At 43.4% G+C, this 27,379-nt stretch overlaps 2 protein-coding genes across 2 annotated transcripts in view; one reads left to right on the plus strand and one right to left on the minus strand.

Moving 5' to 3' along the window:
- Positions 1 to 9,367, plus strand: part of LOC118785985 (transmembrane protein 163-like) — a 49,319-nt gene extending 39,952 nt beyond the window's left edge. The window contains exons 6-8 of the mRNA XM_036540970.1: positions 4,503 to 4,614; positions 6,921 to 7,062; positions 7,955 to 9,367. Of these exons, the coding sequence (XP_036396863.1) occupies positions 4,503 to 4,614; positions 6,921 to 7,062; positions 7,955 to 8,015 (315 nt within the window). The 3' untranslated portion in view covers positions 8,016 to 9,367. The remainder of the gene's footprint in view (positions 1 to 4,502; positions 4,615 to 6,920; positions 7,063 to 7,954) is intronic.
- A 4,061-nt stretch (positions 9,368 to 13,428) lies between these two features.
- LOC118786290 (alpha-1,6-mannosylglycoprotein 6-beta-N-acetylglucosaminyltransferase A-like) overlaps positions 13,429 to 27,379 on the minus strand; it is a 69,113-nt gene continuing 55,162 nt past the window's right edge. The window contains exons 11-16 of the mRNA XM_036541423.1: positions 24,603 to 24,752; positions 20,099 to 20,245; positions 19,042 to 19,158; positions 17,970 to 18,044; positions 15,568 to 15,725; positions 13,429 to 14,844 (exon numbers count right to left, since the gene is read on the minus strand). Of these exons, the coding sequence (XP_036397316.1) occupies positions 14,646 to 14,844; positions 15,568 to 15,725; positions 17,970 to 18,044; positions 19,042 to 19,158; positions 20,099 to 20,245; positions 24,603 to 24,752 (846 nt within the window). The 3' untranslated portion in view covers positions 13,429 to 14,645. The remainder of the gene's footprint in view (positions 14,845 to 15,567; positions 15,726 to 17,969; positions 18,045 to 19,041; positions 19,159 to 20,098; positions 20,246 to 24,602; positions 24,753 to 27,379) is intronic.

Below are 27,379 nucleotides of genomic sequence, written 5' to 3' on the forward strand. Positions count from 1 at the left end.
ATATAAACACAATACACCTGATTTTGTTATTCCAACACAAGGGGGTTAGTAGAACATGCTTAATTATGTTAGCATAACAGTCATTAAAGATATTCCCTCAGTGGCCTCCCTAGATGGCCTCCCACAGATAGACTCCGTAGTTTTTGAATGACTAAGAATGACAAGGCTGAGAGACGAGTCTGCTGCTTCCACTGTGGCTTCAGCACAGACACACCCAGTAAACACCTTGCTCAGATAATGAGGAGACAAGCAGCCAGCTGAGAGGGTGAAACAGAGCCCCTGACTAATTAGCAGTAAAGTGCATCCTGGAAGCTAACATAGGCAAAACAAACACCTGATTTATAGCTAACAAGTACTAAACAATGACAACTACGCAATTAGCTGTAGTGCTAAGCAACACACTGTTAAACACAACAGGGTTTGAGCAAGATCTAAAAAACTAGTCCAGGTAAGACAACAAAGTTCATGTTATCCAAACTAGACGCACACTGAGCTAGCTGCCTGCTGACCCCGTGCTGATACTCTGTAAGCAGCCATTTGAGAGGAGGAAACAAAGCTACTGATTCATTAGCAGTGAAATGCATGCTGGAAACATATTTCTCCTGTCGCATATTTTAAGTGAAAAAACAGTGTGGGTTGTGTGCATGCACACACACACACACACACACACACACACACACACACACACACACACACACACACACACAGTCATCATCTTCTTTGTTCTTGTTGGTTGGATGAAGCTGTACACAGTGTTTTTGTTTGTTTCTGAATCGGTGGTTTTTCTGCATGATTGTTTTTGAAGGATTATGGGACGTGTCACCATGTTTGAAAGATTTTGCTGCAATAGAGTGTTCAGAGAGGCTGCTAATCTTGTCATATCAAAAGCAACATCAAACTGTACCTCATCTAGACGTTAAATTCACCACACAATAAAATGCATCAGAAACACGGACAAGTGAAATCTTATCAATCAAAATCAATTCTTTCCAATCTGTCCTTCTTTCTAATGCTCTTTTCAAGCCCAGATCAATATGGGCACAATTTCAATTTCCCAATATGCACTGCACATCCATACTAATCTGTGGATCCTGAGTAGCAGGAAGAATTGCAAGCCAAACAGCAGTGGATTCTATCGAACCCTGCGGTCCAACACCATACATCAAATTACTGCAGCTGTCTGAGGAAGCTGCAGCAACTGAGCATGTGCAGCCAGAGACTGTGACCTTCACCTGAGACCAGGGGGCAAAAGTGTGGCCTGCAGCCTGCCCCTCTGCAAAGGTGATGTCCCGCGGGCGCTCTGGGGGCAGAGACGTAACGAGGCACCATTCCGGTCACGTCTGAGGCATTCCCGCGGAGGAGCTGGGGACGCGGAGAGCCCGGTCTGGAGTCTAATGAAAAATGAAGGAGGTGGGAAATTGGTTTCTCAGCGGCTGCGTGGGAGGCTTCTGATACTTTCATCTGAAGGCAGGCAGCAAACAGTTGCATTTTCTCTGCTCGGGCTGCAGCCGATGCATGTAAAGCGCTTCTCTTCCAATACGCGTACACAAAAAGATAACTTGCTTAGCGCATTTACAAAAGCTAAACCAAAAGAGATACATTTTTGATGACAAACATTTCAAACATTTAGATGACTGTTTCCTCAAGGCTTTAAAAGAAAAGGGGAATAATTACTACAAAATATGGATCAAGCCTTACCAGAGGAATCAATTGCTTTTTAGAGGAAACAATTATGTATGAATTTTGATGAAAGCAATATGACACATCTCTGCTCATCACATCTGCAACACTGTAAATAGTTTACTGAAGCAGCAGACTGGAGTGTGAACTGTATGAAAAAGACAGATCATACTGGGGACTCGATTCTCGACTGAAGAAAAAAAAAATAGGCAAATATGGTGACAGGGTTATGTGGTGAAGAGAATGAATCGATGGAGGTTGTATTACAAATAATGCATAGAGAGTTATATAACACCTGGCCATGTTTGATCTCAAGCAAATGGGGAGTGTAATACACTAAAAGGATCATTTACTACATATTGACTGTATGTTTTCAGTAACACTATTATGTCTTCACAGTTAGCCCAAAGGATAGCTGAACGGCGCTTGTGCTGATGTTAGAAATCGTTTCTAACTCTACACAGTGATAGTTTGAATATACTGCAGATATGGTCATCTAGGTTCTTATGGTTATCACAAAAAATGTTCTGATGGATTATCATAATGTCCATGTTACGTTTAAGAGACATATAAACTGTGTAATAATAAATGTACAAAGCTTTTTGCTCATATTTTTATTTTAGGCTTGGGAGACATATGCATGAGAAGGAAGATGTAAACAAAATTTGTCTTTATCACTGAAAGAGGTCAAATAAGGTAAAGCCAAGATGGATTGAGCTGTCTGTCCTTGACATTTAAATGATTTTGTGTTGTTATGAACACATCAGAAGAATCTGAAATACTCAAGACTGATGGATGGAAAAGCACATTTAGGGGCAGAATAATATTGTTCTAACATTATCCAGTGAATGTGGTTTTTAAAAGATCCCTCCAATGCTCACATGTAGCTAGCTATACATGACTATTTATAGAGTGTATGTGATACACCATGGTATTGAGGGCATTTAGCTGCTATGGTGTAATGGTGCTAAACCTTTATGGGAAGCACTTATCCTGAATTGCTTTAGTCTTTATACCAAAGTATGTATGTGCAACTAAGTGTTTAAAATGTTAAATATATAAGCTGCCTGAGAATAGAAAAGAATGTAAAATAATATGTGCTCCACTAATGCTGAAATGCCTTTTTAGCACCTGCTTTGGGTTCAGAGAAAATGACTCAAAAGGTTCCTTTGTAATCTTGTAATAAGTTGAGTGCTTTTTTGAAGCACAGAGCCTCGAAAGGTTCTTTGTGGAATATGTTCTTCTGAGAGTATAAAAGGAGGTTTTAAATTTGGCTTACAGTTGCTTGAGTCCCCTGGTGCGTACAGATGGAGATTACATCCTCATTAAAACTAACCAAGACAGCCATTTTTCTTCCTCCCACATTTCAATAGACAGCGAATATACCACATTAGAATTGTGTCCACCACAATTTAATTCATGTAACAAGATGATTCTTGAGAGCCGAGTATTCTAAAAAGCTGCTGTACCAATATCTTGAATCTGTCTGTCCAATAGCGCATAAAAAGTATATCTGGGAAAGTCTGAAAGTCAACTTGCCAGTTAAGTGACAACAACATGACAAATCTTTTTAGGCCTGTCTGCTGTTACTCACTGTTGTGGATGCTCCCAGTAAAACTGTGATAGCAGATGCATACTCGGTTAACCCCGCATTCTAAACAGAGTAAATGCATTCGTCTTTTTTACAGTACCTTTTATTAACCACGGTTTGATTCTTATAACTATTGATTCACTTGAGCAGAGCATCCTAAGTGAGATTGTCTCGAAAATTTTGTTCATTATACGATACTCCAAGCAACACTGATATACTTAATCAGTGAGCATTGATATTGGACTACATTAAAATTTGAGAAGTCATTGACTAGTCCTTAACAGCTTGGCTCCTCCTCTCCTACAACCCTTCCTGCTATTGTGGTAAAGGAATGGTGTGACTGGGGGAGCATTAGGATGAATAAAGAACATAGAACAGAGACCACCTGACATGTCAGGGTCACATGATACTCCCCCACTACCTAGAGAGACCCTCATTCTCCTCCTGTGACATCAGTCAAGATGTTAATGATGTGAGGGTTGAATCACTTTGACCCTGAGCAGCCTCTGGGAGGCAGCTGGATTAGACCCTCACAGTCCCTCATAATCCCTCAGCCAACAACTATTAGAGGCAAGGCTACAGAGAGGGCAGGCCTCCGCGGGCAGAGTGTTAATGCTCAGGGCCTCTGAGGCACGTCCTCTCTGTGATCTCCGGCCACTCTTTCCTCATGCTGCTGAATATATAGATGCCTTCTCGCCTTCGGATGTAGACTGAAGTCTTTGGGTGAGTTATGTCCTATGAGTGGCCGTGGGTTGCTGTGTGAGTTGCAGTAGTTATGGCTTCACAGTCTGAATTTTGAAATCAATCATGAGTGGAGAGAGAAGGCAATAAGAAGTGCAAACCACTGAGATATCTGTGCCGACCTGACACTTCTCTTCTGGGATTTCAGTGTGGGAAAGAGTGCTCTTCCAGGTGGGAGCTGAGCAGGCGTTTCAGACAGTCTCTGGTGCTGCAAGAAAGGCAGGGATCAAACCTTTAGCGGAGACGTCGCTTGTCGCGCACGGCCATAAATAGATCCCCCCAGTGTAACTTGCAGCTAAGTGGCAGATGCTTTCACAACAGTTTTTGCTACATCACATTATGTGTTTATCGCGAAGAAGGTGAGAATGACCTTGCTCTTTCAGTTTAGGGACACGCAGTCCTCTGCACGGTAGACGACTGTGCAATTTTAATGAAGTTGCTGAGAACTTTCTCTCTCTCTCCCTGTCTCTCTGTCCACTTCCTCTGTCAGGATGACTTCCTCTTCAGTGTGTCCATCGTGAGTGGGGTCATGTGTATTATCTTAGCCGTGATCAAGTTCCTGTTGGGCAAGGTGCTCACCAGCAGAGCCCTCGTCACTGACGGTAGGTAGCCAATCAGCAATGGAAGGTGAGCTATGCTGCCACAAAACCACTCCCCCCTCAGTTAAGTGCAAGTGTAGGCAGTCCTATGAGCTCTTTCCCACAGAAGACCTTGCTCAGCCAACACACACACACACACACACACACACACAAATCCAATAAACCCCTATGTTGCTTTTTTTGGCCTCCACTTTATTTCCACTGGGAGCACTGGCAATACCACCAGGGCCACTCTGTCTCAATCCTGAAACTGCTGTTTTGTGCCACTGCGCCTCTCACACTTAAAAGTGTGCAAGGCAAGCCCATGCATTAAACTGTTAAGGCCTGTCATTGTAGACCTGGTTAATCGTGGCAGTGCCATTAAGTCCGAGATTAGTACAGTGTTTTGTGGCGGTGGGGAAAACTTCACAGGTAACATGAGGTGTACTGGTTAAGGCTGTGCCATACGGTTGTTCTGTAAAAACAGACTCCTTAGAGAGGCACTTCCAAATATAGACTTGCTGAAAGAACCTGCTTCAGAATCTGTTTCATATTGAACTTTGTACTGTCAAGCTGTTATGCTCATTATGTCATGTGCAAATCTCGTTCTGCATGATGAATCCTTTGACAAAATGGCTGGCATACTCCCTTTTCCATAAGCTGTAAAGACCGTAGTGAATACATGTCAAAGAACAGAAAACAAGTAACCTTGCTCATATACCTCCAAAAGTAAAATGTTATTCAATGCTAATTCTGTTTGAACAATGATAATCTTTATTTATCATGATTTATGTCACCGTTTTCCCGCCTCTTCAAGTGACCCTCCCATCTGTCCTCAGATATTCTAATTGGTGATGATATATTGCATGTATATATCACCTTTAAAGGATATTAGCATCTTAAAGCCCATTAGAGATTTATCTCAAGCACTAACTATAGATAAACACACACATATACGTGTGTGTGTGTGTGTATATATCAACCACCACCTATATCTACATCCATATATCAATAAGATGGATGTTTTTCAAAGCTACAATAGCAAAACTGATTTGAGCATTCCAATGCCCTGCCTTAATCTAAATAACCACATTAGGCATTAGAATTTGATAAGCGCAAGGCAGATGGGAGGGAAATAAAATCTAGACGGAATCTCCCGCCAACTGCCGTTTCCTCCCGACGCAAAACCCCCACAGATCACACCCGCTCCCTCCCGCACACCCCCAGCCAGACTCAGGCTCTAATTGGGGAGACATGAGGTGTGGGCAGACGGCAGGGCCCCCGGAGCACAGGCAGGGGAGGTGGGGGGAGGTTTACGCAAGTCTCCGGCATCCGGCTGGAAGAGATTCTATTTGCAGAGAAAGGATGATCAAAACAACAATCGTGCAAATTTATGACAGTTACAGTGGTACAATGCCTAAGTGTTGTTCCAAAGCAGAGAAATATCTGCGGCAGAGTGAGCTTCACTGCACTGAAACGCTGTGTATCTCAGCGTTTGTGATGTGTGAAGCACGGTGTCTTAGTTCCTACAAGGACAAGAAACGTCAGGAACAGAGATGCTGACTGGATGTACATAAAAAGAATTAGAGCAATAGGAAAACAGGCTTGAGTTGTTATGCAGCCATAACACATAAAACTTAATAAAAAGCTGTATTTTTGTTCTGGTGCTGGCTGACTCATTGCACAAAAACACAAACAGAAGGAGCAAGAGTATCAAAAAAAAAAATTCAAATAATTCATATTGAAAAAATTCAACAAAGCAGAACCAGCTTGAACACAGCCACCGCAAACAAACTGCTCAAAAAGCCACACAGCTGTACTTTATAGGCCTTTTTGTTACAGGTGAGAATCATTAGGTAATTGCTGGCTACTAACAGACAATTCCTCTAACAATCACAGTCACAGACAGCTAACCTGTTTGAAATGAAGTTGATGAAATCAGGTCTGTTATTTGGTAAGATGGATTGTTGTTAACACATTCATGCAAACATTGAACAGTTAATACAACAGGGATAATTAACAAACATTTAATTTCAGCAGTTTTTTGTTACTTTTAGGCTCAAATGAAAAAACTAATGAATAAGGTGAAATGACTGAATCTGTCTTAGTATGAAAAATCATTGAGTGTATATTTTTTCAGATATAACATAGACTGTTGGAATTTGAAAAATGATGCTTATTCTTTTCCCTTTCTTATCTAAACAGCTGGGGAGAGTCAGTTAGATGACCCTGCTCAAGGGTAATGCCCCACCTGGGAGTTGTACTGTGACTCTCTGACCCAGTGACCTAATGACCTCTGCCCATCCCAACTGCCTGTGTCCTTTTCCCAGGATTCAACTCTCTTGTTGGGGGGGTCATGGGCTTCTCCATTCTCATCAGTGCGGAGGTTTTCCGACATGACCCCAGTATCTGGTACCTGGATGGAACAATAGGGGTCCTGATTGGTCTGATCATCCTGGCATATGGAGTGAAGTGAGTGACCACACACACCCTCACACACGCGCCCTCACACACCCACCCACGCACACACACACGCACGCACACACACACGCACACACACACATGCACACACACGCACGCACACACTCACCCACACACGCACACACCCACACACACGCGCACACACACACGCACGCACACACACACGCACACACACACATGCACACACACGCACGCACACACTCACCCACACACGCACACACCCACACACACGCGCACACACACACACACACACACACACACACACACACACACACACACACACACGCACGCACACACACGCGCACGCACACACACACACACACACACGCGCACGCACGCACACACGCACGCACCCACACACCCACACACACGCACACACCCACACACCCACACACACGCACACACACACACACACGCACACACATGCACGCACGCACACACACACGCGCACGCACGCACACACGCACGCACCCACACACACACACACACACACACACACACACACACACACACACACACACACACAGACACACATGCACACACACACACACAGAAATGTGGAAACATTCCCACACACACACACACACAGAAATGTGGAAACATTCCCATAGATCACATTCCTGATCTAAATCCAAATCCAATTAGTATGTCTCAGTAACCTGCGTGTGGAAAATTCCATCACACCATCTGCATGCACCTTGATAATTGCATTAATTCTTCATTGCTTGCACTTAAGCAGTACAACTGGGTTGTCTCCTGTGTCCATTCAGGAGCAGCGCAGGGCAATGCACATTCATAGGAGAAATGGCGCCCCCTGTCTGTGAAATACTGGCATAGAATAGGAATACACATTTCAAGTTTCCCTCTCATTTCTTTGCTGCAGGCTGCTGGTTGACATGGTGCCCAGGGTGAGACAGACAAGGCACTACGAAAGGTTTGAGTGAGAGCGCTCAGGGCGTGTGGGGCACCCGGAGGAGGGCGCAGTCACATCCACGCTCGGCTCCAGCCCCATACCCGGAAAGACCTCCGAGGACAAACAAACATAGACCTTAAGGTGCCAGTGGTATTTCACTTTAGAAAAAGACCTCCCATTGCTACAGCATCCCCCCTACTTTCTTTATCTCCGAACTCAATGTGTCAATGAATGCAAGGTGGGGAGGAAGGGGAGGAGTCCCAGCCCGTCACTCTCCTTCTGGGAAAGAAGAGGAGGTCTGAGTCTCGTCCAGCGCAAACAGCCATGTCATGTTGAAAGAGTCCAGCAGGGCTGACAACCCTGCTTTCAAAAGACACAAAACCCTCTGTATGATGTAGTGTAGGTTAAACATAACCATATCCTTGTGTCAGTAACTTGAAAATGGCTGAGATTATTATTGCGGTTTTTGAGGATTATCCTGTCATTATTGCTTGTAATGTTTTTTTTTTTCAAACAAGTAGCATCTTTTGATTATTGGAAGTGAGCCCTCAGCACAAAATCTGACTAAATTCAACATTCATAACAATATCACTTGTAAACTCGGGGCAGCCCTTCACAATGAGCAGAGCAGTGTCCCCCCTATCTCACATCTGGCCTGGGCTACTCCCTCCCATTGCTGAAGACATCGCTGATGTATTCCAAGGTGATGATGTTAATGGTGTAGAATGGAGTGAGTAGAGAATAGAGGCAGCCACACAGCTGGGGCTTGGGGGCCAATCTGGCGGTCTTCATTTCTGCTGAAGTTGGGAGTCAGGGGGATATGGCACTACACACTCTCTGAGAGGGCACAACCCCACCACACTCTGGTAAATGAGAAAGCACAAACTCTTACAGGAAATATGCTACCTGGCAGGAAGAGTGGGGCTGGCAAAACATATGGCAGAGGAGGCCTGACCTCTCTCTCTCTCCAGCAGAGAGGAGATGATGGGTCAGGGACACAGCACAGTGTGAACACTGGATTCAGACCAAGCACAAACACTTCATAATGAGGCAGCCCTGCTCTCATAACTAAAAAAATAAAATGAAAAATAAAATAAATAAATGGGCAGATTGAAGTTATTAAATGAAACTGAAATTCCCCATTATAATTAAAGCACATATCGACTTTGGCAAATGAACATTCACACAATGCACAATTTTTACAGTTAAACTCTGCTGTTGTTCACTGGCAGATTGAACTCTGTGGATCTCCTTGGTTCTGTTGTACTAACTGGTACATAGCCACCATGTGGAAAAAAATCAAACATTTGGATGTCTGTCGTACCTTAAGACAGAAGACACGTTTATCAGCATCATTTACCAAATTTATTTATGAAAACAAAAGCACCAAAAACCTGGTCTCTGTTGTGTGGAGGCAGCTAGGAGATTAAAATTTAATTTGTTTGGTGTTTCCTGCATTCTTTGAAGAGTGTTTTTTTTTTTTTTTAAATGTGCTTCTGTGTTGAACTAAAGTGAGTGATTTTATAATCTAGCCCTTGGCGAATTATCAAGAAACAAGACTATGACTGCCAAGAACTGAGAACTGGACCTGAAGCAGGTCTTTTTAACTTCACTTTAACCAAACGTGATGGCTGGAGTTCAAGGGTAGAAATAAATATCTTTTTTTCACTTAATGTGAAAGTTTTTCTACCATTAAAAAATTACATGTCTGTTGCAGCAGAAGGTATAAACTCTCAAATTAGGAAATTGCCTAGCCAGCTTGCCTAACCAGTCATTAATGTTTTGAAGTGTCTTTCTGGCAAAGTGTCACATATGTTCATGTGAAGGACAAGGCACATTGAATAAACAAAAATGTAATTTTTAAAATGTACTTATTTAAATATAGTATGGATAATCCAATGGAGCTATCTGAGATATAGTCTGTTTGAGCATAAATAGTCTAACATTCCTTTATGGAGTGAATTGCAGGTTTTCAGCTAATCTGATCGTACATATTTTTTCCATGCACCCAATGTGCTGGACCCTGGCAGTCCTTACTTCTCACTGTTGCACACAAATATGGAGTCTGTGCCATGGATGCCATCAGAATGACATTAAATGGGTTGTGGTCAAAGGTTTAAAGAAGGGCAGACATACTTAGGAAGTCATGGTTCTGAAACAGCTGTTCAATCATCAGTGTGTGTGTGTGCGTGCATTTTCAATATAGCGTTTGTACAGGTTATTTAAATGTTTCAGAATCGGATACCAGCGCCTGTTGTATATACGTTAGTTATTGTACATATACAAGCTATACACATGTATTTATACTGCCATTGTCATTGCTAGCAGAGGCCTGTGAAATCTGATGAAGAGTAGCAGTGCCACCACAGAAGACTTTAGGAGAGGTTCAGTATTGTCTTTTTTTCCCATGTGGTAGAAATAAAAGGAAACTTAGTCCTGCTGTAACGTAAAGTTTGTACATCTATACCATGTGGACGTGGCGTGAAGTACAGTTAAGCAAGCACTTTTCTCGGAAACACGTGTATGAGGTCAGCTTGTAACTCACCAGTGGCACCAGTACGCGCTCATTTCGCAGCCCCATGTTTCCAACCAATGTAAAAGTTTACATTCGTTTTACAGGGAGCTCTGGACCCACACTTATATCTTGACAAATGTAGATTATTCATCTCACTCTTAGGAGCACACGGATGAGCAGAACCAGCAGAGGTGTCATAATTAGAGCACAGTATTGGTTCAGAGTTGATCAGTGCCATTGGTCAAAAAATGGAAACAAAGGGTGTAACTACAATATATTTCCAACAATCCTTGGAAACGTTTTTATTCAATTAATTTGATTTTGTTAAGTTTTTTTCACAAACAGTGACTACCTTTTGAGACGATCAAAAATTACAGTATTTGTAGAAAGCAAAACAAAACAACTGCTGGTGTGACTGCTTCAACACAATTGAATTAGTCCAATTACTTAGTCCATTGTAATGGTTTGGACCCATTCGAAAAGAAATGCATGTACAAAAATCAATGTGCATTTGAACCATACTGTGCTGTGTAACATTTTAATTTCAAGATTTACATATGTTTGGTTTCATGTAAAGAGTGAATAATGTGATGCACAGGGCAGTCCCCTCTCTCTATTCCTCCCTCTATGGTTCTGCTTCATATGCCTCACTCCCTGTATAGGGCTGAATATGTATGAACATACACTCACGCACACATACACATACATATACATATACACGCATACAAACACACACACACACACACACACACACACTCACACACACATACATATACATATACACGCATACAAACACACACACACACACACACACACACACACACACACACGCACACACGCACGCACACACAATGTATACACACACATGAACATGCACATGTAAACATGCACAGAGATACTGCACCAGTTTTCAGTGTAATTGGTCTGTTACATTGTACAAGTGCACTGTCAGATGTGCACGGTTTAATGTATGAATGTGAACATTGCAATGGTACTACCGCTGATGTATACACCATGTATTTATATACAACATTCATGCAACAGTGCTAATTCTTTGTCACAGAAAAAGGTTTATTGAAAAATAAAGTTCTATCCTGCTTATTCATCAAAAGCAGTGGAAGTGGATCACGTCTTTCTTTCACTCGTGTTGTTTTACACCTTTGCTTTTTATACCACTTCCACAGTAGCCTACAAACGACAAAAAACAGTAAAAGTTTTTAAACAAATTATCTGGACAGTAACTTAAGGTTTCGTGATTGCAAGTTGATAACACAACCAAGAACATTAGCAAATTCTGATCATGAGAATTTTCCCACCCAATGTTGCTTTATAGTTTTATAGAAAATACCCTTCCGCCTAAAAGACTAGCTGTAGTTTTATGACTGAAACCAATGGATCATTACAAATGATGATACTATTCTACAGTTTGGTGCTAAAAGTCCAAGACTGCCAAATGTCAACCCACAAAAAAAGCAAAGATATGAAGGTGTGCATTACCAGCCTTCTGTGGATTAGTTAGACCCAGATGACAAGTGAACCCATTCAACAAATTCAATGAAACCATTACATTGAATGCACCCAGGTGCACGTGTAAACACTTCCCAGGAGTGTTAAATACAGATGTTGGTTTTCACTATCATGATTGCTAATTTTACTGACCATTATCACTCGCACGCTAAAAAACTAACCCTTCAGATATAATAAGACTATGTGACTATTCCCCAGGCAGTAGGTTCTTTTGTGGACAGATAAAATAAGCAAGTCTACTATCCATTAAAAAGGCACATCATTTACTTGAAAATGGTAGCTTGGCGACAAATCATTCTCATATTTACATACTTACAAACAAGACCTAAAATATAACCAGGAGTGGAAAAATGAAAGAGATATGAGCCTGTATTTACAAATGTGCAACTCAATTTTGCATTTAGAATTTAAAACAAAAAAAAACGTAGAAATGAGGTTCTTGCTGGCATTGAGAATAACGATGGAGTGTGCAGGGTGCCGTCTGTCCAGTTAAAGCTGCCGAGAAGACGAGGGTGATGAGAGTGCGTGTCTCAAGTTGCGGGGCCCGTCCCGGCTTCATGCCAGAGAATGCGCGGGGGGGGGCTAGTGTGTGTCAACGACAGGACGCGGCTCCCTATCTCAACTAGCCCGCTCACTGCCTGGCCGCAGCAGCGTGGCGAATGATATACACTATCTGTACCCTTCACCGCTGTCAAATGGGAGACTCTGCCTTTGTGCACTGCCCTCTCTTTCCAAGCAGGCACTTTGCTTTGTTAAAGACTCTCGAGACTGAAACACAGCTGTGTCTCACACTGAGTGAACAGATCAGCAGTCTCCATCTCTCATCACAGTCACTGGTCGGTGGTCTTCAGAGGACAAGACACTGCCCCTTCACACTCCACTCACAATATACACATATGAACAATTATTTTAAATTTTATTTTAAATAAAATAACCTCTTTAAAAAAAAAGGATTCTCCCTTCTCTTTCATAAATAAAAAGAAAACAAGTAAACTGTTTTTTCAGATCTGTATACAAAATAAATAAAAAAAAGAATTTAAAACGTCATATGAACAATATACAGTGCTGTTAAATCTATATGCAAATATGTTAACATGTGCATTTTCTTCACAACATTTACACTATTTTTAAGGTGTTTTTCACAATGTGCAGGCAGAATGAGAAATGCGATGATGTAATAAACCATTAAAACAATATAAGACCCAATTCATATTTCATTATTACACTCTGTAACGGACTATAACATGCATCCATACATATACAAGCATGTATGCATGTATATATTTATTAATTTACTTATATATTTATATAAATAAATATAGATACATTTCTATATATAAATATGTTGAATGTATTTTAATCACATTGTTTTTAGAACAGAGACTAGCAATGAATGCCGTGATTGTGTTTGATACTTTTTTTTCTATTCAGTTCTCTCAGACTATGCAGCAAAGCTGGTTCGTCACGTCCCGCTTGCTGAAAGGTCAGCCCATGTTTCATCAGACAGCATCAATCGCTCACACATTTCCAGTGCACCAGGTGCACGGCTGATTCCTCCGTGAATCTGGGCTTGATTTCAGCACTCTGACCTGGCGATTTTCTTTGAGAATAACGGTGAAAAGATATCTGACCAAGGCCACGCCCTTAATATGAAACCCCACAAAGTGTTCTACACACTTCTTCCCTCTTTCCTGTAATGCCCCATTTTATCTGATTGTTATTGGATCGATGTGGAAGAGGGTGAGTGTTGTTGAGCTTGCCAACAGCTTTTCTACTAAAGAGGATACCAAGCTAGCATATGAGTTAGTAATAATGTGCAATGGTCAGGGCACTGCAAAAGCTGTGATGGCATTGTGACTGTACAAATGCTGTCACTACGCCTGATTGCGCCTTCCTAAGAGAATCTAAAACCGGCTGCCAATCAGACCACTAACAGGCAGCAGAGAGCAATACATTTACAGTGTGTGGGAGGAGCAGGGTGGAATCACACCCCGTAGCTTTCGCTTTCCTGACCTCAGATCAGTGACCTAAGTCAGCGATCGAACCCACAGCCTTAACAGTGTTCTGGTGGTAAAATCCGCTGCGGGGCATCTGGGCAGTTCTGGTTCTGAACCTGTGCTGGCAGACTGGTCCCACGGTGAGCTGGAATCAGGACGAGGCCAGGGGAGAGCGCGGTGCTGTAGTACCACTGCCAGGCAGCCTGGGGGGCTTTAGAGAGTGCTTGTGCGTTCCAGTCTATTGCACACCACTCTTTTATTCAAGTATTTCAGGCAGATATATAGTTACTCTCGGCCAAGCATCAATCCTATACACATCTTCCTCCAACTGCGTAGCTGTGCTATACCGAATGTACCCCTAGCTTGGCCAAACCATTCCCCCCAATTCTGTCTGTTCCTGATGGATCGGCTTCAGTTCCTCCTACATTCTGTCTTCTGGATCTGCCTGATCTGACTGCAAACATTCTGAATAGATGGGCGAAACAACGGCTTCGCCCTCAGAGCCAGCCGGTCCGGACAAGCGCCAGTTTGGGGGGTTAGCGGGGGTGGGTTAGGAGTCCTGCCTGGCCGTCTCGGCTGGCGCATCTCCGGCGCGGGGCGGGGGGCCGGCGGGTAGCTGATGCTATAGGCAGCCCTTGCAGAGCGCCACCTGGCCCTTCATGTAGTCCCGGCAGGGGCAGACGCGCTTGAGGGACGGGTGAGCGCCCGCGCAGCTGAAGAGCAGCAAGTCGGACTGGAATATGCAGTGCTTGCGCACCTCGCTGTACGCCGGCACCACCGTGTCGCTCGACGACTCCGCCGTCTGGCACTCCACTCCAAACCTGTGGAGAGACCGAGAGGAAGAACAGGCAGTTAGGACCACGAGGACTCTGTCGGGGGGACACAATTAAATTAATTAAGTGGTAGTTACAACCACTTTGTCACTGTACTTGATGAGCTGGCACATTCTCTGAAATTATGAGTGCATGATGAGCACGGCAGATGAAACTGTGAACTAACTGCAGCTAATGCATCAATGTTGCTTTCAAAACATTTCCAAATCTAAAATATTTATTCACTAATCACAATACTAAACTGCATTTAAGTAATGTAAAAATAAGACAATAATACAGAAATATACTTGAATGGATACAGTTATGTTTTAATGTGCTAGAAGTCGCTCTGCATAAGAGTGTCTGCTAAATGCATGCGATGTAAACTAATACAGCGCATAAGATTTTCACTGTGACGAGCGCATTGCGCAACATTTCATCATTTGTGCAGAGGCTGAGTGAGACCTCTTGTGGATTCTATTGGGTACTGCAGGAGTATATCTAAATGGGAAGCTACAGCAGATATTCTCAACACAGATAAAATCAATTAAAAGTCACACTAATAACATGAATTTGAATTTGTCATGACAAATTGTGAAAGTTTGCTTTAGTCAATCTAGTTTATGTAAGCGGAAAGTTAAAGGCACAATGTATGAGATGTGCCTTTTGTGAAGTGTTTACGCTGCCCTGTGTTGTGCTAATGTGCGAGTGTGTGTGAGAATGGGGGCTTACCTGGCCAGGTCCTTGTCCTTGTTGAGGTGCTGGAAGAAGGAGGGCTCACATATCAGCTGCGCCTCCTGGCACACCTGCTTGCAGGACCTCCCCGGCTCAGCCAGCTTCACCTGGAGCGCGCTCAGTGGGGGCCACATCACCTGGCCGTGGCAGAAGTCCTGCAAGGGTGAAGAGAGAAAGAGAGAGCATCAGCAGAGACACAAAGAAAGAGAGAAACTCAAAAACACAATAAAGAAAGAAATAAGAGAAAATAAGGTACAGAAACAGAGGCAAAGTGAACATGAGTTAACCTTTGGATAACCACAGGGCTGAGCTGTAGATTCTCACTATAAAATATACAGCACAGTATGGGTACCAAGCAGCCCAAGCTCAACCCAGCTCTTAATGAACGGGTCCACCAGAGAGGATCACCATGGGTGTCCCTGGCTTCATCTTCGTTCTTCCCCTCAAAATGACACCGGCGATGCAGACCGCAATGAGAACCACAGCGCAATGACACCATGACTTTCAACTGTGACATCATCACTTTTCATAGGAGCATTCAGCAACTGAATGGAAGAGGCGTGAAAGTCACTTTTGCTGCAGCTATGGTTATTCTACGTTCACTGCCATGACAGATCATTGCCATGACATCTCATTCATTATGTAAGCACATGTAATATTTCCTCTCCCATGTAGTTTTTGCCATTGGAGCATAGACAGGCCAATGGTAGAAGGGAATGATAGTGGCAGACTGTTAATTAGATCTCTTGATACAAACAGTCAAAAGCAATACCAAAGAAAGTATTGTTTCATTATTATTTAGATATTAATATTTTTATATTGCAAGCCATTCTTCAGTGCTTTACCAAAGATTGCAACATGTCTTTGTCTTCTGCTAAAAAAACAACTATTTTTTGTTAACAAAAGCACTGGCTAAAATAAACACATAAAAATACTAGCCTTAGACTGCATACACAATCCAGCACAAGCAAACAACATAATCTTACACTATTTTTACTTATTCATTTAAAATGATTACTGTTTTTTTTTATCAAGAAGACAGGTAATAAACAGCCTGCTAGTGGAAATCTTGGGACTTTGTGACCTTGAATTGGTATTGAATTGTCAGATCTTTTATATTTTCACAGCACTTACTTAGGTACTGTTGCTATAACAATGAAAAGGCAAGGAGAAAATATGGTCTGGATACCCTTGTGTACAGTGGAAGTCAGGTTTGAATTTTATATGCAGACTGTGTGAGTAACTTTTAAATCTGTGCAGTTAAATCAATTGCAGGTGTAAATGAAGGGCATTTAGAGCGATTAGCTCCTGATCTCAGGGTTCAAGGGTTTTGACAGTGCAGCTGCCCTGCCTGTGTTTCTACACTGGTGCTGTGGGCCTAGAATTTGCGATGATGCGGGCAGGCCTAACCACCTCTGAGGCTGGCCCTCACCAGAGCTCATAACACTGCTCCCTGAGGGGGAACCAATGCCCTCGCAAAACACTGAGATGAAGTGATCATCAGAGGCCTTCGGCAAGTAATCCAATCAGGGTATTGATGGGCCAGAAAGCTCTGGAATCCAAAGGCAGCAGTTTAAATGTGTTAAGTTCATTTCTGCTAAGACAAGAGAGCAACTGTTCAGGAGAGGGACAGTCACGAGATATTCTATGACATTCTATAATTCAGCGCCTGCATTTCCTATCATCCATATAGTAGGATCTGGTTGTTAACAGGAGATTCCAATACTGTCTGCAGTCTTATGCTATGAAAGCTCTTTTTTAGACCACGCCCCTTCATGAAGACTCACACTGAACCAGCAAATCAGAACACATGCAGCTTCAACAATGGCGAAGACAGAATTTTCAATGTGGAGATGTGCCCTTCCCTACTTCAATGCAGAGCATCCATGTATAAAACATCAATGACGCTCTGATCTGAACTGTACTGAACTGAAGCCAGAGTTTGAAAGGAGAGACACTGTGCACTTTGAATTTAACATAATGAATGCATGCCGTGGGACCGTGGCTGGAAGCGCAAGAGCCGGTCTGCAGTATGAGTTTGGGTGATGAGTGACACCTGGGCCTGACTGGCCCTCCTACTGCACTGCAGGTGCTGCCACATCCAGTATGTCACGTCCTGCTCTCTCGGTCCCACTCCCTTTGCAGTGCCTGGCTATGCTAGGGCCGTGCACAGAAACACACCGGCAAATGAAATTCAGAGAGCGCAGTGGAAGTTTTTCCAAGTTTACTGATGAGCAAAAAAATTGGGGGATGAACAAGTGCGGATCTGCAATGGAGAAAAATAACAGCGTCTCTTCTGGCTGGAATGCAAGAATGATTGTTTGAGTCAGCATGGACAAAAGTCATCAAATGTGGAGAGGTTTAAAGTTAAGATGGCGGAGGGCTGGAAGGTGACGCACCTGGTTCTCGATGAAAGCGTTGACCCTCTGAAGCATCCCCTCGCAAGTGAACTCGTACGGCAGGTAGGGCTCAATCTGAGGGAGGGAGCACAAGCAAGTCAATGGACCTTGCTGAGGCGTGACTGGCTGTTAAAGGTGTCAGTCAGCATGATGTCACAGCTGGGTAGCCTGTACGCCAGTGCTGTGGGCCAGCCAGAGCAGCCACACTCTGTCTCTGTCACGGTCATTGCTCCTGCATTGCCCGCTGCTGTTCTTCACCAGACGGAGTTGGAGGGGAACTGCCTTTATAACTTTACTGTGACTACACCACATTCACAAAAAACATGACAGCACTGCAGCTTCAGAGAGCCTATGTGAGGTAAAATCCCTCCCATGTGATCATACAATGCTACTGATGGACTCCAATGTGTATTCATATTTCAAACAACAACTAATAGCTGAGAGGATGCATATTTAATCATTCGGCTTTGAGAGCTCGTGCACCAAAGCACATTTGGAGGAGTGTTATCTGTTAATTATCTGCCTGAGTGAGCGATAGAGATCCAACAACTCCTTTATGGAGCTTTATCTCATTTAATAAACAGTCACATGAAATTCACTCTTAAAAGTGGTGTTCATTCCTTCCATTTGGATATGTTTAACTGGTAGCATAATGCTCTCTGATGACTTCCATGCAGCCAGAATAGGATGATTTAAGAATTTTGGCTCTGCTACTGAAGCCCTGAGGCAAGCCAGCTCCCTCTCAGACTTGGGCTTCCCTTATGAAGAAACCTATTGTTTCAACATGACAACAGACCCCAGCTCTGCCCTCACTGCGAAATCCGCAAGGGCCGAGAGGAGCAACATAAGACGCTCATTATGTGTTTTTTCTCCTGTCCTCACATAATAGGCAGCCTTGGACACTTGCTTGTGGGTATGCTTTGTTTTGTTACTGTGTTATGCTGAGGCATTTCTTATTAGGACACTCTAAAATGGAACTGCATTCACTGTAATGGCTACACAAATGTCTACTCAAAATTTGTGTTTGGTGTTGAGTAAGTACTGATGATAAAAGGCTAAAACACAGCGCCACCTTCTGGCTGAGGATGGATCGGACCGCTCTGTCCACCTCTGCAGCGTTGTCGATGTTTACTGTCCACACGTGAGGCTGGCCGATGTACACTTCTGCGTACGGGTGCTGGGAGGTAAGCTGCAGGCGAGAGATAGGGCAATCAGGTTGACACAAACTCCACACCAAAGTTGACACAAAAGTGCTGCAAACTCCACTAGCCTTTCTACAGACTCCTAAATCAGTTGCTTCTGACTGAAAGCCCTGCAGCAGGAGTTCACTTTCTCACAGACAGCTCAGCACATTAGATCTGAGGTCAGAAGAGCTCTGTGTGTGTGTGTGTGTCGGGGGCGGTGTTACAGAACTCCACTCGGGAACACTGAACCCCTTTGCACATCTTCTGTTAATGGCCCATTTTGTCTTTGTGTCCCCCGGCAGTGCCCCGGGTCTGACCTGAGGCCTTTCAGTTCACTCTGCAAAATCTCCTGTGTGGGCGTTCTGACTTAAAACCATCTCAATTCGCTTCAGATTTACAAATTTACTTTAACAGACCCCAAACTTACAGGAGAAGACAACCCTACTCCTACTTTTTACTTGGTCAAAATTAGGGCTGTCAGTACAGCTGGTATTGTAACAGATTCATTTCTTTGGCCATTAGTTCACGCAACATATTGCTTGTTCACTTATAAAAACAAATCAATTAATTAAACAGCTCTGTTAATTAATTCTGTTCCTTACAAATTATACATCAAGCCTTAATTACCAGTTTCTTCTGTACCTCCTGCATCATAACAACAATCTATATAAAAACAAATAACCAAAGCTTAGACTTATTTACTATCCATAATAAATTGTTCTTATGCATCCAGCAACAAGCTGACTGTCAGCTGAGTTGAGATCAATTCCATTTCAGTTAAGTCAATTCAAAAAATCACCTGAAATTCAGTTTGTGAATTGGAAATTGCCTGTCATTTCCTATGAAGATTTTTCAATTTAACAACGGAATTTCAATTCACTGTCTGAAGGGACAGAATTGAAATGGAGCTGACCCCAGCTCTGATGGCCTGAGATGACCTCTCACCTCTCGGAGTGTGGGCTTCCCTTTGAAGAAGTCTGTGTTCTTGCTGCTCTTGGGGGGGTTGAACTTGGGGTTGAGGAAGGCGCAGCCATTAGCAATGGCCTCCAGAGGGGCGGGGCCTTCGTAGGGGAAAGACAGCCCCACAAACAGCTGCAAAACATCACAAAAACAGCGTGCTTCAATTTCACTTTAAAGGCTGCATCACCGCTCCCGACAACGAAGCCCAACAGTTACCAACAGAGATGCAGTTAAATTTGACTGAAAAACAAGTTTTCCACCTCATTAACTGATAAAAAATTGACAAAAAAAGCCAAGGGAGTGATGGGGACCATCTGTAAAGAGAACCACATGTGTCCAGATTTGGGCCAAATACACCTGAGAGGATTCTGTTCACTTTGAGACTGCAGCTGTGCACACACAGAAATTTGTTGTCATGCTCACACCAAACAGCACAGTGGAAAGCACTCAAATTGAGTGGCCAGAGCACCAGATTGTGGATCTGAGGATCATGGTCACCAATCTCAGGAAGAACCGTTTTTTCCCCTTGTCCTAACAAGTAACACACTCGATTTACCTTTATTCCAGCCCTATAAATGGGTTACATATGAGTCTATATGGTAGAAAGCTGTAAACATTTGTTGTTGTCATCTTAGGCGCAGGTTTACTGATATACCATTCAAATGCATTTATTATGAATTATTAAGCAAATATCCAATGTGTTACCAATGCATGTCATGGGGGAGGGGGAAGACTGAAGATAATTTGGGAGAATTTCAAAGAATATTTGAGGTGTGTGCTTCCTACTGAGCTGCTTTCTGGAAAGCTTTATCACTTCTACTTTGTACCAAAAATAAATACTCCCCTGGGTATATATATAAGAATATAAGAAGTATAAGAAAGCATGGCCATAATTCTGTTATACATCTGCCATAGTTGTTTTCCATGCAATCAACAATCACAGAAATACGTGCCTGATCCATGGAAGAACACGGACATGACGACGGGGTTATTGTGAAGGAGGCAGAATAAACACCGAGGCTATGGAACCGTGATGATCAAATCATCTGGATGCGTAAGGCAAATATTTGAAAGGCTCATTACCATGCTGTAACCAGAGGTGACTTGCTCATCAAGCGCGCCACAATCATCTGCTTGTGTAAGCCACCGGCAAGGATGCATTACTGCGTGGCTTTATTGGAGGGGGCTGGTTATTACAATGGTTCCATTGTGAGCAGCTGGACAGAGGACGGCAGGGCCGCTCTCTGAAAAACAGAGGGCCACTTCAGCCCACACCCGGCCTTCGACTGGCACTCGGACTGCCACACTCCATCACGTCCCACACTTGGAGCGTCAGTCATATTACAGATGCTAAGCCACGGGGAGCCGTGCACCTCCACAGGTACATACAGGGACAGTTTCCCATATTGCTCAGAGGCAGCATGGTCCTGCTTGCTCTGTGTGCCCGCTTCCTGTCAACAGGGGGCAGCAGAGGTACGCTGACAAGGAGCAGAACCTCCTGAGCTGCCTGCAGCCCGTAGTCCTGCGAAACAGAACAGGTGCTAAATATAGAGCTCTTCTGGTTAATGTGGACGATATCGGGAGTGCGGCTGTCACTGGTGCGTGCACAGCAGGGGAGCTCACAGGGGAAAATGCCACAGAGCGAGGGTGGCCGTGGCCTGGACCAAGGTCCAGAGGACTGCTGCTGAAAGGAAAAAAAAGAAAAAGAAAAAGATGTGCCCTTGAGGTCGATACAGCACTCACGCTTGTGTAAAGGACTCCCTGGAGATGTACCCTTCCTTCACCTTAAATTATGCATTATAGAGGAGCCCAGTTTACTAAACGGGCTGGTGGCTAATTGACCGGTAGGACATTTTTGTGTGTGTGTGCATGTGTGTGCGCGCGCATGTGTGTGTGTGTACGTATGCACACAAACTGATGATAAAGGATAAAGGAAGTGAGATGAATCAGACGCTGTAATGGCAGCCAAGTGAACATATGACAGAGACAATAGAGCACACTCACAAGCTGTCATTGTTCAGTCCTGAGTGGAGACAGAGTGTTTTAGCTTGCGGGGGGGCAGCTTGTCCAAGGGCACCCTTCCCTACCTCCGCAGGGTCTGGCTCATGGCTATGCAAACCCCCCCCAGGTTACACCAATGCTACTGGGAAATGCTAATTTAATCCTCTGAAAGATTACTCATGTAACTACTTAATTCTGTCTGGCACCTTGCACAATGAGAATGCTTAATGTTCTGTGATGAAATCAAAACAGGAAGGGGAAAGGAGATGAGTGAATTCATAATGGAATCAAATCATAACCGCTGACAAAAAGAACTACAACCTGTTTCAAATACAGAGCTGTGTGGCAGGTCTCAATCCAGTTTCAACCAGTCAACGAAAGTGAGGTAGAGATGCACACATTATCGTAACGTTCCAGAAAACCTGACCATTGACACATTATCAGCAGAGCAAAAGGGAAATGAAGACAACAGAGGACTACAGAACCCTGGTCTGTTCTCACTGACTCCTGTCTCCGGCACAAAAGCAGGCAAGAGAACACGTGTTGCGGTGATACCAGACATAGCCCTTGTAACACAGAGATTCCTGATGCTTTACAGAGTGAGAAATCCTAGTACATGGGCCTCAGCGTCTATGTTATCGCACCATCTGAGCGTTCCAGCTCAGTATCCTGCTTTTTGCTTGCCGTATACCCTATGCCCTCAGAGCTGGTGGGCTGGGTCTCTGACACTCCCTCTCCTTTTCCCTCTACTGCGCTGCCTGGATTCTCACTGTTCCAGTCAGCCGGTGAGGGGTTTTTCAAAGGAGAGAGGACAGAGAGGGAGGGAGGAGGACGGGCGGGTGGGTGAGCGCGCAGTCGTGCGCGAGGCGCGAGGGAAGATGTGAGTTTCAGGAGCGCACGCCTAGTCCAGCGGGCACGACCCCCCTCGCATCGCGGGCTGAGTCACAGCCAAAGCCCACAGCGGGGCCTTCTGTCACACAGACCCCTGCTCCCCAACTGCACCGCTGCAAAACACTCATTTAACCGGAACCCAGTCACGGCCCCGTCGGCACCCAGCAGGGGGGACTCTGGCATCCTTTTCCATGAAGGGACAGTCAGGTGTCCATGCATGCTGTTTCCACGTGCCGAATTTCCATACATTTTTCCAACTCATGCAGTTATTTGCATAACATGAAGCTCAAGGACACTGAGGTACAGTAAATAACATCTTAGCATGACACATTAATACACATAAATAAATAAAAAATAAAAAGATTTTTTTCTAAAATTTTAAAAAATAACTCTTAAAGAAATATATACAATTTAAACAGTGAATGTAATAGCTGTATCTTAAAACAAGGAGCTTGTTTCAAATTCATCCAAAGTTAGGCCCAGCGCATTATGACTAATGAGAGAAGACATGCTCCTCAGACTGTCAGAATATTAATGCTGATGTCTGAGAACCCCCAATATTTACTTTCCCACAGGAACGTACGTTAGCAACAACACTTGTGTGCTTTATTGCCTCTAAAGTTGTGGGACTTTCTGAATAATTGCTGCTAGTTTCCGCCTAATTCAGCCACTTATTTCCCTTTGTGTTGTTCGCTCGCTAGGTCTTCAAACCTCGGGGGAGCAATTAGCACAAACAATCTGCATGCAGGTAAATTCTTTACTTAAAGGGAGAGAAGAGCGCATGGCACACTGAACACTTCACTTGTTATCTTTACAACAAATCAGTTCTGATAACTGATCCGGTTTTAGAATTAATTAGAGCTCCCAATGGTAATTTCACAAGAGGTAATGAGATGATCCGGATGCCTGTACGCATTCCCACTTTCTTATCTGTTTTCTCTATGCAGATTCACACCAAAACACTTTTCCATTTATTTATTCATGTATTAATGTAAGCATATAATTAGTTCTGTATATATTTTCAGCACAGAAGCATTGCAACAGTTATGTGGAAAGCACAAATGCAGAGGTAAGCCTAGGGTAAATGGGAGCAGTGAATTTGACACAGCATTGAACATGCTAATTTTCAGCTGTCGCTATGCTTAGAATGCTACTGCACACTGGATTACATGCACTCATAACAGTGCATTAAGACCATTATGGGTGTTGTTGTGCCATCGGCTCTAACGGTTCACTCCACACTCACAGTGACATCCCATGTTATCTTGTCATATCCTGTATTCTGTTCTATTCATGGCATAGCTGATGTTCTCAACAGCTGTGTTAACCCTAGACAGCAGAGCAGAACACTCTCTGTCAATTACCATTGGTGACAGAGGGGGAAATATTCTGGACCCATAAAGCCTTAGCGAGAGCAGTCCTAACGATCTGGGCTCCTAGTGATCACTCGAGCATTCTCCCCTGCAACAGAGCCCACAGCTCCTGCAGCTACACAATGCATTATTCATTTGAATTCTGAATTAGAACTTAATCGGTATCATTTAACAGTTCTTCGTGCCTCTCCGCGCAGCGCGTGGAATGGATTGCGAAGCCTCACCTTCGTCTCCCTCAACAGGAACTGCAGGTCCCGGCCGCTCAGAATGCCGTGGTTCTTGACGTAGGCAGGCAGGTGGACTGTACTAGTCCCGTGCACTGTGCCGTGGACCTCTGTGTAGCTGTGGATGATGTCCAGGTACTTCTTCTTGTCCTGTGACATGGGAAAGACAAATGCTTAACAAGGCATGCACCCTGCTCCAGACTGCCCCCGAGGACACTGGGACACATCACTCACTGTCCTTCAGGGCTTAGAGGGAGAAAGGCAAGAGCTCAAGCACTCATGGAAAATGTAGCTGCTGAGGACAGGAGGACAATGAAGCATCGTGAGTGTTGTGCTGGGGGAGTGGATCTCCAGTCCTGCTCTCTGAACACAGCATGAGGGATCCCGATTTAAGGGAATGGCCACTGTTTCAAGGCCAGCTCTGCCATTGCATACCCACTGCATGCTTCTGCTTCCCACCAATATGCTGACTTAGCGCTCAGCCCGTGTTGCTGTACAGCGTTCTGAAATTGCTTCATTGCCATTTTATATTAATAACACACTGAATTCAATGTAACAGCAACAGCAGCCCACTCTTGAAGGCTTCACTGGGGCCCTGTGATTGCCACGTGCCCATTAGATGGAAAAATCATCTCAATCATTTCAGTTCATTTTTATTTTAAGCTTGGCATTCACCTTCAGTGCCCTCCTCTCTGCAATGTTAAAACTACGAGTGGTAGCAAATCAACATCTGTGTCAGGCAGCGAACACAAGAACACCTCATTTCATGATCTGTTTATGTGTAACATACCAACAGCAAACACAATAGCTGGGGCTTTTTTCTTTGGCAGTTTGTCCACCGTGACTCATTCGAGTTGGAGGAAAACAAATTTGCTGTCGATCAGTAATTACTTCCCTGGCTTTCCACCCTTTTCTGCAGTATGATAAACAACCTGACCCACATAAAGCCTGGAGGAGAAGAGGCAACGCAGCCTGCATTCAACGCTGCACCCCGCCACACTTCAAGGAGGCCCTGATAAAAGCACACCTTCAAACGCCCCTTTAAAGTTGCAGAGAGAGAGGGAGAGAGACACAACGGCACATCGCCAGGCCACAATGCGACATTATTAATGTATAAATGGACAATTGAATAAGCCCAGGAAGCAGTGAGCTTAGATGGTCTTCTCAGATGAGAGCAGGATGAATTATTGATAGTAGAGCGCATTCCAGACGGAACACCGAAAAAGGAAAACGCTAAACTAGGTAGAAGTCTGAATTTGATAGGCTGAAGCTGCAGCGATGCTGACCAGCCAGACTTCTCCTTATGTGCTGTAATGGGAATGCTGAACATTAAAGGGCGACATTTTGAAATTCTGTATTCCATCGTAAGAGAACACTGACACTAAAATGACCATCAAAACATCTGACAAAACTGTTTCATATTGTTTACAAGTTTTATGATGGTCTTACTATTTCACTTCACTGTTGAAATGTCAATACACAGCTAAAAAGATATTAAAGAATGATAATGTAATGTTATTAAATGAAATGTCACAAAATGAATAGCTCTATTAACTGCAACCACCTAACAATAAACATTGTATTATAATATGTAATAGTATGACTTTTCCCCTATCAGCAAATTATAAATGGAACGCATTATTTCTTAAGGCCAACACAGAAAGGAGATAACAAGTCAATTAAGTCACACATTCGACCCACGAGCTGTTGAAATATCCATATTAACACATACACATCACAGATTGTCAGAGACCCTTTATTTTACAGAAAGAAATTACTACTGATTAACTAACAGCCATATAATGATACGGTAAATGTTATATCAATTTATTTCACTTATTTTGTCCACATTTAGCACATTTTAATAAGGATTCAACCCTTTCAGCATGGTAATTAAGGGCTGTTTTGAAATGCAAGAATCCAATGATTATGAATGCAATGGTAGTTGTATATAAATTACATGCAGGGGAAGGTTCAACAGTATTTTTTCAAAATCATATGCATAAAATGACTTGGATTATGCATGGCCTAACTACTCCATAGAGGGCTGTTCAATATCTTCACAGTGAACACCTAATTATCCCATGTCACCCCATGTTGTAAAGATGTATGCATAAACTCAGAAAACATATCATACATACTGGAAAAAAGACAAATATATACAGTGCCCTCCATATTTATTAACACCCCTGACTAAACAGGAACAAAAATGTGCTGTAATAGATAATAAATGCATATTGGGCATTTAAGTGTTAAAAAACAGAAATTTTAATGTTAATATCACTGCACAGAGCTAAGTCATATATTTAGAACATGTGGGCCACACTGATTCACACATCTGCAATTAGTATTTTTGTAAATCCTCCTTTGGCACAGATCAGTCTTAATATGCTTCCTGTAGTGTTTCATAAAGTTCTGGAAATTCAGAGGGGGGATTTCTGACCATTCCTCCTGGCAGAATTGCTCCTTCAGATATTTGGTTTGGTTTTGTGAACCACTGTCTTGAGTTAAAACCACAAATGATCAATTGAATCGAGGTCTGGAGCTTAAGTTACAAACACTTTTTGTTCAGTTTACTCTTTCTTTGTATGTGAGGATGGATAATTTGGACCGCTGTCATGCTGGAATCCATTTTCAGTCGCGCTTCAGCTCCTTGGTAGAGGGAACCAGGTTTTTCGCCAAAATGTCCTGCTATGATTTGTGGTCCATAACTCCCCCTTTGCAATGGCTCCAGGACCCATATATGCAAATCAACCCAAAAACGTAATAAAAACCTC

This window comes from Megalops cyprinoides, chromosome 11, assembly GCF_013368585.1.
Source record: "Megalops cyprinoides isolate fMegCyp1 chromosome 11, fMegCyp1.pri, whole genome shotgun sequence".
NCBI classification, from domain to species: Eukaryota; Metazoa; Chordata; class Actinopteri; order Elopiformes; family Megalopidae; genus Megalops; species Megalops cyprinoides.